Source organism: Oryzias melastigma, linkage group LG11 (assembly GCF_002922805.2).
Source record: "Oryzias melastigma strain HK-1 linkage group LG11, ASM292280v2, whole genome shotgun sequence".
In the NCBI taxonomy this organism is placed as follows: domain Eukaryota; kingdom Metazoa; phylum Chordata; class Actinopteri; order Beloniformes; family Adrianichthyidae; genus Oryzias; species Oryzias melastigma.
The window spans coordinates 11,339,339-11,357,297 of record NC_050522.1 but is presented as its reverse complement, the minus strand read 5'-3'; the positions used below and the strand labels follow the sequence as shown (position 1 = coordinate 11,357,297).

Sequence of the window (17,959 nt, the reverse complement as noted above, 5' to 3'; positions counted from 1 at the left end):
AAAAAAAAAAAAAAAAAAAATCAAGCTCTTCCTTATATCTTCAAGGCAGTAAACTTCATTTTGAGCTGCCTTCATCTTTTGTTTAAAAGAAAAAAAAACTTGGAAATTTACGGCAAAAGAATGTTTAATTTTAAAATGTCCTTACAAACTTATTTTCACAGGTAAATTTCCTCTTTAAGGCCTTTTATGTTGACATTTAGTCAATCCTCCTGCATCTTCCTAGAAATATAGCACTCAACAGAATAGTAAACAGGAGGACTTTTCTTTTGGTTTCGCCTGTGAGATGTTTTCTTCATTGATTTTTCTAACTCCTGAGAAATGTACATTTCTAAAAAAAAAAACAAAAAAACAAAAAAAAACAAAGGTGAACTCATAAAACTTTGCACTCAAACTTTGTTTGAGTCTAGATGAAACAGCAGAAGACTTTACGATTTTTCTTCGTGGTTTATAAACAAAACAACTACATTTTTCCAATGAAAATCCAGGGAACTGAAATTGATTCACTGGATTTTTATTTTCCCTCCATGCGCCTGAAGATGTTTCACCCTCCCGACAACTCAATTGTGGGGAGTTTCGCACCTTAAATCCTGTTAATTGATTCTGAATATTGACAAAAATGTCTATGCTGCTAAAAAATTATGGTTGTAGCTAAGTATTTTATACCGATTGATGTGAATTTTAGCACACTTTAACCTGCAAAGAATTCTAGAGAGCAATATATCCAATCCATGAGAGCTCAACAAAGAGAAAGAAAAATGTGTTGAAACCTTTCTTTGATTGGGTTTATGCATCATTCACACCCCAAGTTGAAAAGACTGCTTTACGTAGATTTGAGTTTGTGTGGTTTTCTCTCATTAAAGCCACAGAAAATAGTCACAAAAATGTCAAACATACCTCATCTAGGTCAGATAAAGCTTTCAAACACATGACAATCAAAGACAAATGTTTGCGACCACGTTGTGTGTTTTTCTTACGTATACAGATCGGCAGCTGTCCGGACCACTGGTTGTCTTGGAGGCAAATTCGAACTGATGAGCCTATGAGACGGTATCCAGGCAGACACTGATACACAACCGTATCACGGTATCCAAAGTTCTCCCCAATCACCTGGCCATTCACAATGCCTTCTGGGATTCCACAGTGACCAGCTGAAAGACAAAAACCCAAAGTCAATTTTTGGTTGTAGGACCTGGTCATTTTGGGTCTATCACCTCGGTAGTTAATTCTACTTTACTGGGACCCTGTCGCTAATGAGTAGAGGGTTGGTTCAAATATTAGCTTGAATCTTAAGGTTAATATAACTTGAGCATACTTTCGAAAAGAAAAAGAAAAAGAAAAAGCCTGGAGCAAGATTTACACAACTTCGCACCAAAACTCTTCCAACTGTATATGCGCTAGTAAAAAGTAGCTAAGGGAATAGAAGAAGTCCCTCCCTGCTTGTATGGTGTGAACACCACGGGCTAAGTGCAGGTTCAAGATAACGTTCTTGAACACACGTTAAATGTCTGGTGAATTTTTAATGCACCCATATGGGGAGTTGACCCAAAGGTTTTTAGGTCATCCGGGCCCGTGGAGGGTAGTAGACGGTTGTTGTTCCCCTGAGGCTCATACAGCCACCTCACGGAACATCATGACAATAGACATTCAATTGTCGTACTTGTGGCAAGTGTATTGTGGAATTTCGGCAAGTTCCAGAAACTTACGACGAATGAGTAATGCTAACGCAACAGTAACTGTTAGTGAGGTGTGCTATTGATGCTCTGTTTGCCCGCTCTGTCTCCCTTGGGAAGATGGAAACCAGCATGGAGCGGGTTATGGCTCGAGTTGGAGGAAACCATGAAAATTGACCTGGATTAGTGACTTTTTCTCCACAAAGTAATACATATGGACCGTCAGCAGGCAGACAGAAACAGGCTGCCTGCACCTAAAAATACATTTCTAATCGGACTGTTCCCAGGCCAAGGTCACACTTCCTGGCCGAACCAAAACAATCCGCTGAAAGTGTGATAAGCAGAACTGGTTGTCATGATTCCACGACCATTTTTTAAGCACTTTTTTAATAAGAAAGGGACTTTGTTACTAAACTTTCAGTCATTCACATTGTCAAGCCATTAAACTTCATCAATCTCCCTCCTTTCTGGACTTGGGTGAGAAGCATTTACAAGCTCAGTTATATAGACTTTACTACATAGAAAAAATAAAAAAAATCACAGATATTTAGAAGGTGTTAATTTGACAGCAATGCCTTACCTGTAGTAGTAGACGTAGTAGTAGATAATTCATTTTTAAATACACCACAAGACCAGTCATTTACCAAGCTTTAATTTGAGTCATATTTTGTGAAAATCAGTTACGAAATGAGGGAGTTAGTCCGATTTTTGTGGTTGATGTCTGCCTGTCTTCCACTGGAACAGAAGCCTTGAGTTGGCGTGACTCTAAGCATTGCAATGGCGCCTGCACATACATCTCTGTGTATAGCAGCAAATAGACAAGGACCAATCCAGTATATCTATCAATGATCTCAACGCCTTGGTGAACTTTTCTTGCTCCCTCTGGCTGTGCTTTCCCACACTGTGGATCAACGCATGCTGCTACAAGGCTCGGCCCGACGTGGGGAGCCATCTTGTAAATGCATCGTCTTGTAAATCAATGTTGCTTAAATGTCTATGTATTTTTGCTTGTACTGCTAACTATGTTGTTTCTACTATGTCGCAGGTCGAAGATGCTTGATTTTAGACCTCGGGTGTCTTTTCTGGGCTGCCGTTTGAGTAGCTGCTGTGTCTTTTAAATGTGTTGTCCCAGTATGTTGTCTTGTCATACTGGCTCCTTACTGACCACGAACAAATGTAAGACATACTGAAAAATAGTCTGTCTCCGCCCATAAGTACAGTTGTGACTAAGGCATACCTTAAATCATAACTAGTCAGTGAACAAATGTTTTTTTATTTAAATTAAAAACATACACTCGTTTTTTTGTATTTTTTAGACACAGCTCTGATAAAACCAAACAGGTATCCCCTTAACTCTGTGATTACATTCATTCAGAGAGATCTGATTGATGCACAGCCCTAACGCGAGACGCTTTAAAGCCATTTCACAAAGTCAAAAGGGAATGTGTATTTTCTGCTCACAGAGATTTTTGGATTGAGTATTGATTTTGTTCTTTGCAGTAGATAAAACCTTCAGTGCACCCCTGATGTCAGCAAATGCTAACGATTTAAACACAGTCAGGGAGGTAGAACCGAACCAGAAGAGAAAAGGTGGCCTCATATTAACGTTGTCATTTGACATTGTATTCTGGCTTTTGATTACAACAGCTGAACTGCATTTTATCAGTCGGAACACATGTAATGCCGTCTGGAATGTTGCAGACAACCGAAGAATAGATTAGCTGACGATGAGTAATTAAACGTTTATAGTTCGCAACAAAATGTCACTTCAAGCTCTATGTTTTCCAAGCACAAAGTTATTATTACCATACGATTTAAATTTGGCAACCTTCTCTAAATATTTCTTCCTATGACTGAAAATAGCCGAACAGACGTGTTTACACACAAATGCAAAACAAGCACAGTAAAGCCAATTTAGATTTGAAAGATAACAGGAGCGGCAATGAAGCGACGATGCTGTTTATAGCAATCGTTGACAGAATCCTGTCTCCTCATCAACTTAGGGTAAGTTTCATTGAACTCTGCTTTTATGAACCACGTCTCATTCCCACTTCATCGTCTGAAGTATTCTGGGACATGCTGCTTCCACCAAGGCTTCGTGGAGAAATGGAGATATGGTGTCACAACATCTGCTACCTCTGGCTGGCACGCTGACAGAAGAAAGTTATGGGTTCTGTTTGGTTGCTATAAGAAATAGACAGTTCAAAATGAATTTAGTGGCTGCACAGCTGAAGCCTGCTCATGATAGTTTTGCTTGAGAGGTGGATGAGGTCAGAAGGGAGCAGCTGTGCCGCCAGACATAAGGTGTAGGGCACAGACCTCCCTTTGGTACCTGTCCTCATTAGATTGACTTGAAAAATCACACCGTTCCTGCTCCACCTCTAATGGGGGTATATTTCAAGCCTGAGTTTGTGTGTATGTGTGTTCCCATGGCTTGAATTTCACAAAATTACACACTATGTTCAGACTTCATGTAATTACAAATAGACAAGCATTTCTGTCCATACACACCTAAACATCGTGTTTCTGTTCCACTCCAAAGCCCAGATGACAGGCACTCTCGGACAGCTGAGCCCACCAGCATGAAGCCGGGATCGCAGGTAAAAATGGCTGTAGCACCAAATGTCGTCTGAGTACCAATCTTCTTCCCGTTGGGTGGAGAAAGCAGCTCACCGCAGGATATGACTGTAACACATGACCCAACACAGGCAATTTAAAAGCAGTTTAGCACCATGTTAGGCTGAGTGGCTGCTATAGCTCATTGGGTTTTTTATTTTATTTTATTTTTTTTTAATAAATGCAGCCAATTCTGGGAAACCATTCATCAGGCAAGTATTCAACAAGGTATCCTGAAAGAAAGTTTAAGAAAATATATTTAAGGAAAAGTCAAGGTAAACATGTTACAGGCGTTCAAAACTCTCATGTTCACGTAAGGTTCTACGACCATTTCAGCCAAACTTTGACCAATCAGGGACTCAGAAAGTTTGACAATCGATCATGGTGGTGAAATTTATAATTGTGTTTTTTGCTCGGCTGAAGTTTTCTGAAACCAAGGCTAAACCCCAATTGCTTTCCTTCCCCTCTGGCCACGCCCTTCAGGCATTTTAAACTGTATTGTGTCCAAAAGTGCTTTTTTTAACTCTACTATCGCTGGGTGATTTTCACCCGAGCAAAAGTGTTTACATGATTTTCAATGTGTGGCATTTTTCTGATTGTCATGGGTCCCTGGTTGAAGTCTCATATGGGTGAACCAAAGGACAAGTCTCCAGTATCATTTTTTTTCTTATGTTTTTAGTTTCCGTTTTGTTACATGTACTACAGTTAAAAATAATATAAAACTACTCTAATTCATCATGTTGTTGTCAATACTTTATATTGGTATAATATATCTGGTAAAAACTATTTGGCAAAAGTGATGGTGTAACTTTTTAAAGCGAAAGTGGTTCAAGGGTTAAGAAAGTACTTAGTGACTTAGAGCTGGCTGTACCGATCTGTCATGCTGTGGCGCAGTGTGCTCTGAGGCACAGAAGTTTACAATTCAATGTAAGCATTAAGTTTATGTATTTCCATACATTTTTAAAGCTATAAAACTGATATTTTTATGTATCTTTTGAGCAATGGCAGCTATCCCCTAACATCATAGACTCTAGAATCGCTCTACATCTCGACTCCTTCCCCCTCCAAACAGGAAGTACCTGCAGCCTCCAAGAAGCCAAAATCCTATAGATTTCTATGGACACATAGACAGTTATTATTCAGTCATTTTATTGGTCAGAATAACAATTCTTGCTCTGGTACATTTTTCTTAACATCTTTTTGATAATCCTGAATTGTTTTGTGATATTTTTTTAATCATAAGTTATTCAAGTTACAAAATGACCAATCAGATGCCTCAGTAAAAGCATGTGTTGCCCGCTGGCCCCGCCTCAAACATTTGATTGACAGATTATGCCGGGTCACATTCAGTGGAAGGGGAGTGGCTTTCCAACAAGCTCACTCCTGGTCAGGGAGAATAGTTACCCTGGAAACGTGACTCAGACTGACTTCAACCAATCATTGTCATCTGGCTCCAAAATGGCGGCATCCATTTTGCAGAAAAATGGTGACTGAATTGGCTTCATCTTGCTGGAATCAGAAGTAAGGTATTTTCTGATTGAAGGGATAAATGTATCTGAAGATAGGGAGAAGCCTTTGGGGTAGGGAAGCAATTTGGATTCGGACAACATTTTTCATATAAATATATATTTATATATTGTATTTATATATACATATATATATATATATATATATATATATATATATATATATATATATATATATATACACATATATATTGTATACATTCATATCCAATGCCTGGAGCAAAATTTGTGAAACACACGTCACAAGCTCGATGTGTCTGTAACTTTAGAGCTTTCAGATCACTTATACATAAAAATAATAAGAGAAAACTACGCTCATCTTCCATTTGAGAAAGCTTAAAATAAAAACTCAGTCATTTTCTTTGTTTCTTTTTATGTGACTAATGTTGTCAGCTTTGTGAACATGAGCCATGTTCTGAGTCACTGTCATAACACTGCTAAAATTGAAGATAGGTTCCTTTGCAAGTGCACCCATCAGTTTGCATGAATGTGTGTCCCAGTGATAAGACACATTCACACAGCCGTGCAATTTTTTATACACAATGCTGTGTGGCACACACGACTCTGCACAAAACAAACAGCACTAAGTATGGCTTTGAATCAATAGCAATCACTGTTTAGAAATGTATTAAAGACAGCTCCAATATCTAATTTAATTATGTTATTTTAATACACAAAATAAAACTAATAATTGTTTACGCCTCGTTGGCCATGATTTTAAACAGAAACAAACAGACTTGCAGATTGTTATCTTAGCTGATTTTAGTAAGGGGACCACACAACACTGAAAATGGTCCAATTTATGTTTTATGTAAAAAAAATAATAATAAAGAAAAAACACAATGGGTGGATTTTACAAGTTGATTTCTTCCTACTCTCTTTAGGTAACAAATTATATTTGACATATATATTTGACAATCATTATATTTAATTCACTAATCCAATTTTGTATGTAGTGTATGCATAACTGGAAATAGGCCTTTTCATAATTGTGAGTAATTACAAGAAGATGTAGTTATATTATTTTATCTTTTATTATTTTCTTCATTTTTAAAGGATGTATAACTTTATGTTTAAAATGGGATTGACAGAACTGTATTTTGTCATTTTTTGTAATACTTGGTTGTTTCTAATGCTTGAAACAATCAAGCCAATCCAAATCTAATCAAATTGAACCGGATCAAATGGAATTAATTCAGTCCAAATCTGATCCAAATCAAATCCAGTCCAACCCAATCCAATCTCATTCAAATCAAATAATATAAAACTGAATCTAATCAAAATTGAATCCAATCCAAATATAAATCTGATCCAAATATCAAATTCAATCCAGTCCAACCCAATTAAATCAAATCAAGTCAAATCAAACATATTCTTATCAAAATTGAGTCAAATCCAATCTAATCCAAATGATGCAAATCAAATCCTGTCCAACCCAATCCCCTTTAAATCAAATCAAATCAAAGCAAATCAAAGCAAATCAAAGCAAATCAAATCAAATCAAATCAAATCAAAGCAAATCGTTTGCACTATCACAGTACAATATAACACTAATTACTTACCTTGGCAGTGGGGCCTCTCGTTTTTCCAGCTCCAAACCCCATTGGGTAAGCACTGGATGTGGGCGGGGCCTAACCTGTAGTACCCCGGATCACAGGTGAACACAATGCGAGTTTTATACTCGTAATGTGAGCCATTGACAATCCTCCAGCGGCCGTGCTCCAGAGAAAATGACCCGATGCTTGGACATACCACAACTGCAGAAACAATAATGCAATCAGTCTCAAGAACATTTCTGGTAGTAAAAACATAGAGTGGCATTAAGGAAGCATGTTATTGAAAATGTCATGTTATCTGTCACCAACCAGAACATCTTGGTATCTTATTGTGGTTGCTCCATGTACCATCCGGCTGACAGATGGCTGACGTCACTTCTTTACTAGAGAGTCTGTAGCCGTCGTTACAAAAATAGGAAACTCTTGTTCCTACTGAGTAGTCGGCTGCTAGAACAGCCCCGTTTATGGGAGCCTTGGGTGGGCCGCAGGAGACAGCTACAAAAATGAGAACACACAAAGAGATGCACACACAAATAACAAATTGTCATTGCCACATACACAAGTTATAGGCATGAAAATGAGAATGCTTCAAAATGGGTTAAAAATGCTGCAAATAGCTTTCTGATATGGAATCACCTCGACATTTCAGGCCCCTTTAACTGATATTCTTTGTGCTTCTAAAGTTAAAGTTTTTATCCAATGTAAAAGTAGGAATCAAAACCCATCTGTCTTTTAGATAAGTGTTAGTTTGTTGTTCTTTTGAAGATGGGTCATTTCTTTAACATTACAATGGATATTCCTTAAAACAGACCTTGGCACGCAGGTACAGAGGAGTCCCAGGCATGGTAGCCCAGTAGTGTACGGCGGCAGGTTCCTGTGGCGTTGCCTATAAGACGATAACCCCGGTCGCAAGCCCACCGCACGACGCTGTTAACGTGACCCCCGCTTTGGGAGGAAATGGAGCCGTGGAGAGGGGAGTCTGGGGTGGAGCAGTACATAGCTGCAACACAAAGAAGAATTCAAAAAATATACAAAGATTATAGAGATACAGATATAATCTCTACATCTATGTAGAAGTGTTGCAGCATAAGGGATGTTTACACTTGTCCTGGTGACATTTCTTACTTTGTGGTTGTAAACAACAGAATTTGTTAACATGCTCACAATAATCCAAGAAGTAGCCGAATGTTTGCAAAGTGACTTAGATATATGATCATTCACATTTTTTAACAGATCTAGTTTGTTGTTTGACGTCTGTGTATGAATAAAGGAAATGCATGACATGAAATTTAGTGTTGCTTTACCGAGACAACGTCGTTTTCTTGTGTTTACTTGGTGGCCACATTACCAGCTGGATAACTCAGTTGGCTAAGTGTAGGACAGGCAAATGGGAAATCAGGGTTCAATCCCCAGAGGGGTGTGATGACCTGGATCCAGTCTGGGTCCATTGGGAAGACCCTTCACGCCACTCCCTACCCTTGTCGTCAGAAGAGCCTCATTTCCTCAGAGCGCTCCGGCACGGTACAGGAAGAAGTAGTACGGTAGGGTCCAGTTAATTCTGGTGCCCGTTTCCACTCAATTAAGCCTCACTTCTACTGAGTGGTACGTTTGGATGGTGTAGACCTCTAGCGTATCATTGTAGTGCGACGACTTAAAAAAGCAACCTCAGTGGAGGTCATCCAGCAGCTCATACCCGTGTATAACAGGAATTTAATGTTTTTGATGATGAAGGTGAAAATGCTTATAAACTTTGGATATGTTAGCTTAAATGAGCAGTATATTGTTGTTAAGTAATGTCATCACTTTCTGCCAATTAATGGGTGGCTATAGCAGCTCCAGCCCAAGAGTTCCGTTCCACTTTTCAATGGACCTACAACCGATGGGGTCCGCAACAGGTATGGTTCGGTACTGTTTAATCAACAAATTCTCATCCCCAGGGTGTTATTTTTTGATGGTTTGGGTGTCCCCAACTCATTGTTTTTTGACGTGCTTGCTGTTCATAAAATCAATGGTCCGCAACCCTCAGGACATGGTACTGGATGCAGTATCAGATGCAGTACTGGATGCAGTACTGGATGCTGACTGGTCCTCGGAACGCTTCCAGTAGCGGTACCCAAACCCTTACCCAGCTCACTCTTTCATTATGCTTGTGTTACTTTCATTTAAAATTGCTGCCATTTTTTTTTTCTAGTTTATGAGGCAGAAATTAAAGTAACATTACTTTTATGGTTGAGAATTTCGGGATCCCTTATTTCCGTCTACTGGACTAGATGTAGACAGAATGTGTGATCACACTCTAGCTTTACTGAAGTCACTGACAGCCGGCAGCGCGTCAACAAACGACGCCTTGAAGGTTTCAATCTAGGGCCCAATTAAATCAAGGGTCTGGGGATTCTGTCCGAATGCGGACCAGTCCGCGAGACGCGACTGCTGCTGATACCCTAACCTTGACCTGGTACTGCAACACGTCTGGTTCCGATACCGCTGCATGTCTGGTTCTGGGACCATTGCGCGTCTGGTTACATTGACGCTGTGTTAAGGTACAGTTGCGCGTCAAGTACCACCTCTGATACCGGGTTAGGTTACCGGTGAGGTCCGCGTCCCAGTAGCCGACCTGGAGGTTGGGGAGCCGTAATTTAATTGGAACAGCCAACACGTCAAAATTTGACGATTTGGGGACAGCCAAAATGTGAAGTTTTGACGCTGATGGTCCTTTAACCATTCGTCAATATGTGACGACTTGGGAATGAGGATGTGTTCTCTGATTTATTGGATCCATTTTACAATGGAAATGCTCAAAATATGAAGGCATGGAATGTTGAAACTAAGTAAAGGGGACCCGGGTTTGAGTTTCCCTATGCTTGTCCTTAGCCCGGGTAAAAAATAGTGTTGTGTCAGGAAGGGCATCCGGCCCCTGAGGCGATATTCCAAAAGGTGAACAGCTTGGTAGCCACATTGGTTCCCTCGTAAACAGAACAAATTCTACAACCTGACCAAAAAAAAAATAATAATAATACACAGATCTGCAAAAATAAAAAAAATACTTCTAATAACACAGAGTTTAAAGTCTGAAGCATATTGATAAAACACAGACTGGAATATTCTGATGATTTGCTTTCGAATGTTCATTTGTCAACACTAACTACTTCCAGTATTTTGACTGTTCTGTGAATGTGACCAACAATGAATACTCTGTTCATGCAAAACCCATCTGTTTCTACAGACAGCAAATGTATTCCAAAACTTCATAGAAAAAAGTCAGCTTAGGTAGAGAAAGCACTACCAAGTACTGATGGCCTATCAAAAGTAAAAATGTTTTCCATAATCCTCCTTATGACTTTTAGTGCCAACGTAAGAACAAATATTTTTTTACCCAAGATCCATTTCTGTGAGCAAACTGTATATAATTAAAAAATACAAATCTCTCTTGGTAGAATAGAATTTTCAGTGAGCCCTGCCACAGCAGATGTCAGACACCACCATTGGACACACCACTCACAAAGTTATCAATGGCTCCAAGCCATTTTAGGAAATTATCTTCCAACAAGACATAGTAATTCTCTTTTTCAGACAATATCGGAGTCTTTCGGGGACACTCGTGCTGGAGCTGCCAACACCCTGGCAATAAGTTAAAGTGTCTGCCCCAGAGTACAAATTATTCACATCCCTGTATCTGTAGATCTGGAACCACTCCTATGCAATAATGTCAATATGCCACTAGTAATTCTTTCTTAATGTTTCTCAGTCAAACCTTGTGAAGGATACATCAAAGTCCAACTCTATGGGCAGCAACCCAAAAGTAAGTGAACTGGCCTTATTTCTGAGAGATACATGTGTTTCATTCCTCCCTAAAGTTTATTGTTGGCCTCAGATCTGAAGTGTGTGTGTTTGAACTAACAAAAGACAACATCTCTTAAAGGTTACTGGAGCAGCTTCAGATGTGTTCTTCGTGGGCCAAAAACAGGGAAAATGTGCCAGTGAGGTTTTGTACAGTTTTGTAAAGTGAATTAAAAATAACGCTCCTTGACACCGTTTATTTGTGAATCAAACAAACATTTAACCAGCACACAGACAAAGCAGCCAGTTGACAGATCTAATCTAGGTCCATTTCCCTGCGGTGACTTTAGCGCCGGTGACATTAAACCGCAGAATTCAGTCATACTTCAATTCACCTCAAAATGAAACAGATTCCTTGGCTAGCTGTAATGAGAGTGATCACGAAGAGCTGTCGACGTGAGCTTTAAACATAGTCTTTATAATTAAAATCTTCACACATAATGATTGCTCTCTGGAGAATGCGTGCAGACATTGGCCTGATTTAGCTAAAACCGTTATTTATAAGCTTCCCACGTGCAATAAACATTTATTGCAGGAGTGCAATTTAATCATAGCCACCAAAGAAAGTTACAGTGTCTTAAGAGATTTTCCTCTTCATCGTTTAATTCATGGTGGAGTAGATGTACTTCGAAGGTTAAAGAGGGACTCTTCCGATAAGATGTGTTGAGTGAAAATAGCAAACTGGGTGGAGGAATTGTCCAAGTAGCTGTCAAAAATCATCATTTAAGAAAGCTCTAAAGCCTCGTTACTTAAAAATCTGACACTTTTCTTTGCAGGTGCAGGTGCAAGGCTTGCTAAATGCAAAGCGACATGTGTAGCTGTCAAAGCGACATTTGTTCCTGTCAAGGTTTCAGAAACTAAAGGGTTAACTGACTCAGCAAACTGCTTCTGGAGACAGACAGAAGTTTACCAGGAAAGTAGAGGGAAGATCAATTTATGAAATTGGAAAAGCTATACATATATATTTGTGTATTTTGTTGTTTTGTCAACACAGTAATAGCAATGCACTTTTAGGGTCTTCTGTCTGTCTCTCTTGTTTTCTGATGCTTTTATTTTCATGCATTGTATTGTAAAGTAGTAAAAAGTAAAGTTGGGATACATACTTTGGTACTCACCAACATAGCGAATTCTGAAGCCTTTCTTGTTGGTGCCATGGTCTGAAGACCAGCGGACCAAAAACTGGTGACCAGAGGTTGTGATGTTGAACGGGGTCGGCAGGTCACCGCTCAGTGTTGCCAGAGTTGGACTGTTGGGAGTTGGACCTGTGGTGGTAAAAAAAAAGAGAGAAAAAAGAAAAACATGAAGTAAGTCTTTTTTTGGTATTTTTTGGTTTAAATTGACCCTTTAACACCAGAACTTTAGGTTTGTTGTTAACTTTCTTACAATCATTGTAACTCTAACCATTTACGCTGATTCTGAAGTGTAGAAAAGCAGCTTTACGCTCATATGAAACACTTTACAGTAGTAAAATGCGTACATAATCAATATAAATCAGTTGTGTCACAGAGAAAAGCATTTTTGAGCTGTTTTTATAACAGTTAACATTAGTGTATTCTTGCAAACTTGTCATGAAAAGCCACTCTTCTTCACATCAGAATTAATTAAGTATGAAGGAAATAGACTTCATACTTCATTCATAACCGCTTGGGTCACATGGGTCACAAGGCCATTGGAAACAAATCACTCCAATCACGATACAAGCTGATGACATCATCATCCGTGATTGGATATTTACGCCTCTTGTAAAATCATTTGAATGTCGCATCATTTCCCTTATACTTATTTTTAGCAATCAGTAGATGCAATGGCGGAAAATACATTTTCTGTGTCCCAGGTTTTCTGTTACAGCCTTCTTAATTCAAAAGGAATTAGACTCAGTTCCAAAACAATAAAAAAATAAATAAAAATAAAGATTTTACAGAAATATTCCAGAAATATTTACTTTCTAATGTAACTATAACTTCAGCTTTATTCGAAAATGATATAGAGAAGGTGGCAAATCATTACGAATTTAACAATATTTTACAGTATTGCAATTTGGTTTGTTGAGGCTTTCAAAATACCCCCCAAAAAGAGGAGACACCTGATGTACAAACATTATATAAATAAAAAAACTATATCTATTTGTTACTGTATGAAAATTATGAAACCATTGATACACTGGAGAAAATCGAGCATCTGGCTTAAAAAGTATCAATGCCACTTAGAAGTTCTTTGCAGTTAGAGTGAACAGTCGTAAAAGCCTATCAACCTTACTATGAACTAGACCACACGATTGTGCTACGGACGTGATACGTCTGATGTGATGGCTGACCGCCATGAAGTACGAATGAATGAAATGGTTTATTTCAAGCAATCAGGTCATAATACATAACATATCACTTAATAAATCCCAAGTAGATCACTTGAAAGGAAGTGGAAGGAAGCGAACTTATATAATCCCACCCCGACTCGACCATACCATTTTCTCTACATGAATTATCAATATTGGGTTCAGGACTTAATATCAAATATTAATAGATTCAGGTTATAAAGGATCATTAATATCATTGATGTAATCACATTTCAAAGCATCCACAACAAATCATTTATACCGGGTATTACGGTGTAACAAAGAGCGTGTGCTATTTATGTGTCGCCGGTGACATCTGCGGTGTTAAAGGGTTAAATAATGTTTTTAAGAAGTTGTTTCTTTATGTCTTTATTGGTTTCTGTGTACTTTACCATCAAAAATCTCCAGCACATCAAACTCTCTCTCAGTGTGGAAACCCTCAATGGTTATGGTGACATTGTATCCTTTTTCTACTGTTATGCTCCAGGAGCACATTTGGAGGTTGGGGTAGCTTTCAGGCCAGCCAGGACTCAGGATGACGCCCGATGAGTCGTATCGCACATCGTGTGCAGGGCATTGAACTAAAGCAGTGAGACAATCATAAAAAAAATAAAAGTGGGGTTATGTAAGATCAACAGACTTTCCGAACACGATTTTTTTTCAGTTAGATGCAGATCTTAGTTCACACCTTGACATGTTGGGGGCGGTGCATCCATCTGTAGTCTCTCTCCTAAGCGGCAGGTTAGAATTTCACTGCCAACCAATGAAAATCCAGGGTGGCATTTATAGCGAATGATGTCACCTAGAGATAGAAAATCATTATGTGAGAGAGGATTTTTAAAACAAAATGTCACACTAGTAAAAAAAGACACATTCACAGCTCCTTTGATACACATGCTGTTATTTCACACATACACTTTTACACCTAAAGGAAAGGTGTTTTTCTTAAGTGTTTAATCATAACGTATCTAAAGAATCTATAACACAGTTGGTCTGATGATTTCATCCATAATTCTGAAATTAAAAAACAGTGAAACAACTTACTACTAACAAGCAGCCTGTGACTTGTTACCATTGTGTAAAACCGTGCGCGACTGAGGCAAAAAAAAAGTTGAACCAAAGCTCAGAAAAATGAGTAAATACTAAGGAAAAGGCCACAAAGCAATGGCACTCAAGTGTTCACAACAGGAGACAGAATAAGAATGTCACAATACTGAACACCTTTGGCAAAAAGCCTTCAGAATACCTTCAAAAATAAGCAAATCGTTTATTGTCAGTAAAACTACATTACCATTGAAAATAAAAATGGAAGATTTTAAACGACCACATTAAAAAAAATAAATGATTTGTTGAATTGGGTGACTTTTAAGTTATTTTAGTAATAATTTGATGCAACACGATGGCGTTAAAGAAAATCAAAACAAGGATCCTGCATTCTTTACATTTGTGCTCCATAAAACATGTGCTCCACATTTATGGCATAAGTTCCTTCAGTCATCCTAAATTATAAAAAAAAAAACATGCACTGTTTTTAAACATTAAATGTAAGATGATCTATCTAGTTTTCAGGAAAACTCTGTCAGAGAAGAAGTTTGATAAAACTAAATCTTAAGTCCTAGTGTTGAGCTGCTGCCTTTTATTCTAATCCACACTTGGGAGTCACTGCTGTACATTTTTAAACTGTTGCTGTAGACAAAGAATACTAAAGAAGACCACATATCATATTTTTTGCACTTAAAAGCGCACCTAAAAGCGCACCTTAACATAACATAACCTTAACATAACCATAACATAACACAGCTAACATGTAGCAGTGTCAGACTTCGTTTTTTTTTTTGTTACTAAAAAGTCTAAGAGTTAGCGTAGTTACAGTAATGCTTGTTTTAACAGGATCAATAACATCAATAACAGGATTAATTACGAGTTGCAAACAACCTGGGGTGTTATTGTGAATATGCTAACACAGCTAGCAGTTAGCAGTGAGGTTGGGAGTTACATGTATTGTGAATACGCTTACGTGACTAATGTGGCTAACGTGTAGCTTTTTGCAAACAAGTTCCAGGGTTATTGAACACAGTTAATTAAGCCAGACTGACTTAATTTAGACTCTTGTCTCAATGCTTGCCTTGTTTTTTTAAGTAGTTTCTGTCTGTTTTTCTGTCTCTTATCTGTTAGCAAAAAACGTTCCACATCCAACTTTCCTCGTTATCCGGAAATACTTTGAGCGCTCAAGTGACAGAAATGTAACTGAGAGAGTCTTGTAATCTTCAAAACCAAAACGTTTTATAGAATAAAAGATTGTCGTAATTTTCTTCCTTCGACTAAACTTTTTAGCTCAAGTGCTCAAAGGTGTGGCTGAGAGAATGTGATTGTTCAAAAAAATAATAAAATAAAAATAAAAGATTATTGAGGATCAAAGAAATTTCTATTTCTTTTGTATCCCAATGCCAATTGGTCCATGGACCAGTACCGGTCTGTGGCCCGGTGGTTGGGGACTCCTGTCATACAAAAAAAAAGTTTGAAAATAGACCATATATTGAGAGTGCACCAGATAGTGCGAAATATATTCCAAATATTGCAAACTCCAAACACCATTAGCTGGAACTATTATATATGAGCTCAGATCTGATGGTTTTGATGTTTTGCCACCACAATACATACAATTAAAGAGGATACAGACATAAACACCAACAAAGAGCTGTTGGGGATCGTTGTTGTTTACTTGGTTACCGGAAAGTTGCAAGCCTCAAGTTTGCATCTGGTGTCAAATTGTCCCATCTAGAAGGATGACAGTTAGACCGACAGCTCACCTATCTCCAGCTCACCATCCTCCATCAGTATGTCAGCGTTGGGCACTTCTGGAGGAGGCTGGCAAACCCTTAATTGGTAGGCTGGGAGCAGCAGGCAGCAGGAGCGCAGAAAGAGGACAAACAGAGTAACAACATGAAAAAAAAACAAGAGAGAGAGAAATCAATCTGTGATCCTGAAAATATTGAGAAAGGAGGAAAATTAAAACTTTCACCAGCTTTTACAGGTAATTCTGCATCCTGTTTAGATTTTTCAACATGCTTGTACCAGCTTAACTTCACTTTTAAGTTCAGGCGGTCAGGTCAGCCAAGCATGAAGAAGTTGAAGAAAAAAACAGCTGCATAGACAGAGCACTGCCTTGAATCATAAAAAAGGAACTGGACCCTCTGCTGCTGAGCTGAAGGCTGTGATCAATATTACTGCATGAATGTGAAGAGAGAGGCTGAAAATATACGAACAGACAGACAGACAGTGCTGAGAACCAGAGGGGGAGGGAGAGCTGAGGGCAATAAGTCAGGATGAAATTGACTATGAAAATGAGACCTGCCAATAGTATCTGCTGCTCTCATGCATATCAAAGCCCCGTGGTCTGTGCGCTTGCCAGTCTGTCTGAATGTGCACATGTTTGTGAGTCCAGTGCGAATGCCTCCGTAAAAGTGGATGAGCTGTCATTGATCTCACTAAGCTCTATTTTTATAGCTACTTCCACATTCATGTCACGCGCGTTTTTTCAGACTTATATCCATGACAACATTATCCGCCGCTGTGTGGCTCTCTGGTCGGCACAGAGGCATTCAAAAACTTAACCCGGAGATAAAAAAGATACAGATAAATACCTAACGGAAGATTCTACTGGGGTTTCGTTGACATTTTAAAATAAAGTTGAACTTTAGCCACTATCTCTGATGCTAACTATGACATTCCGATTTGGGTCGCCAAAATTCATGATTTCAGAGAGATCTGAACACTATCTTCTTTCCAAGAAAAGAAAACCTTGCAACCCTTTGAGGTTACCAGCTTCTAAAAGACCCACTGTGAATGTTTTTGCGGCCTTTGTCTGATGATAGAGGACATATATAAAGACAATTTAACATCAAGTTGCATTTCTGAGTAATTATTTATTCAAATTGTTGGGAATCGGGAACAGACAAAAAAAATGCAGTTCAAAAAAGAGTTTATTTGTGATGTAGAAATTACACTGGGGGAGGGGAATGAGAGATGGGGTTCTACTGCCAACAACAACAAAAAATGCAGTTTAAAAAAGATAAATTTTTTTATATAGAAACTATGCTGGGGGAAGGGAATGGGGGATGGGGTTGCACCCTGCCAATGAGAAAAATGCATCTTAAGATAGAGCTCATTTGTGATGTAGAAACTACACTGGGGGAGGGGAATGGGGGATGGGGTTGCACCGCACCGACGAAAACATCCAGTTTAATAAAGAGCTAATTTGTGATGTAGAAACTACGCTAGGGGAGGGGAACGAAAACATGCAGTTTAATACAGAGCTCATTTTGATGTAGAAGCTATGCTGGGGGGAGGGGAATGGGGGATGGGGTTTCATCGTACCTACGATCCTGCTAACAACTCAGAGGCAGATTTCTTGTGAACTAC

General features: G+C 38.7%; 1 protein-coding gene and 1 long non-coding RNA gene across 2 annotated transcripts in view; one reads left to right on the top strand and one right to left on the bottom strand.

Annotated features, from left to right (window-relative positions):
• The window catches only part of csmd3b (CUB and Sushi multiple domains 3b), a gene marked incomplete in the record, with an annotated part of 423,353 nt that overhangs the window by 37,544 nt on the left and 367,850 nt on the right, over positions 1–17,959 (bottom strand). Inside the window, 9 exon segments of the mRNA XM_024295326.2 lie at positions 975–1,148; positions 4,182–4,355; positions 7,375–7,569; positions 7,678–7,863; positions 8,180–8,368; positions 12,321–12,467; positions 13,930–14,118; positions 14,226–14,339; positions 16,348–16,428. Coding sequence (XP_024151094.1) covers positions 975–1,148; positions 4,182–4,355; positions 7,375–7,569; positions 7,678–7,863; positions 8,180–8,368; positions 12,321–12,467; positions 13,930–14,118; positions 14,226–14,339; positions 16,348–16,428 — 1,449 coding nt within the window.
• On the top strand, positions 3,611–11,381 carry LOC112160654. The gene is made up of 4 exons (XR_002921714.2): positions 3,611–3,674; positions 4,213–4,270; positions 11,114–11,167; positions 11,288–11,381. It is a non-coding gene; the product is annotated as an uncharacterized LOC112160654 (long non-coding RNA).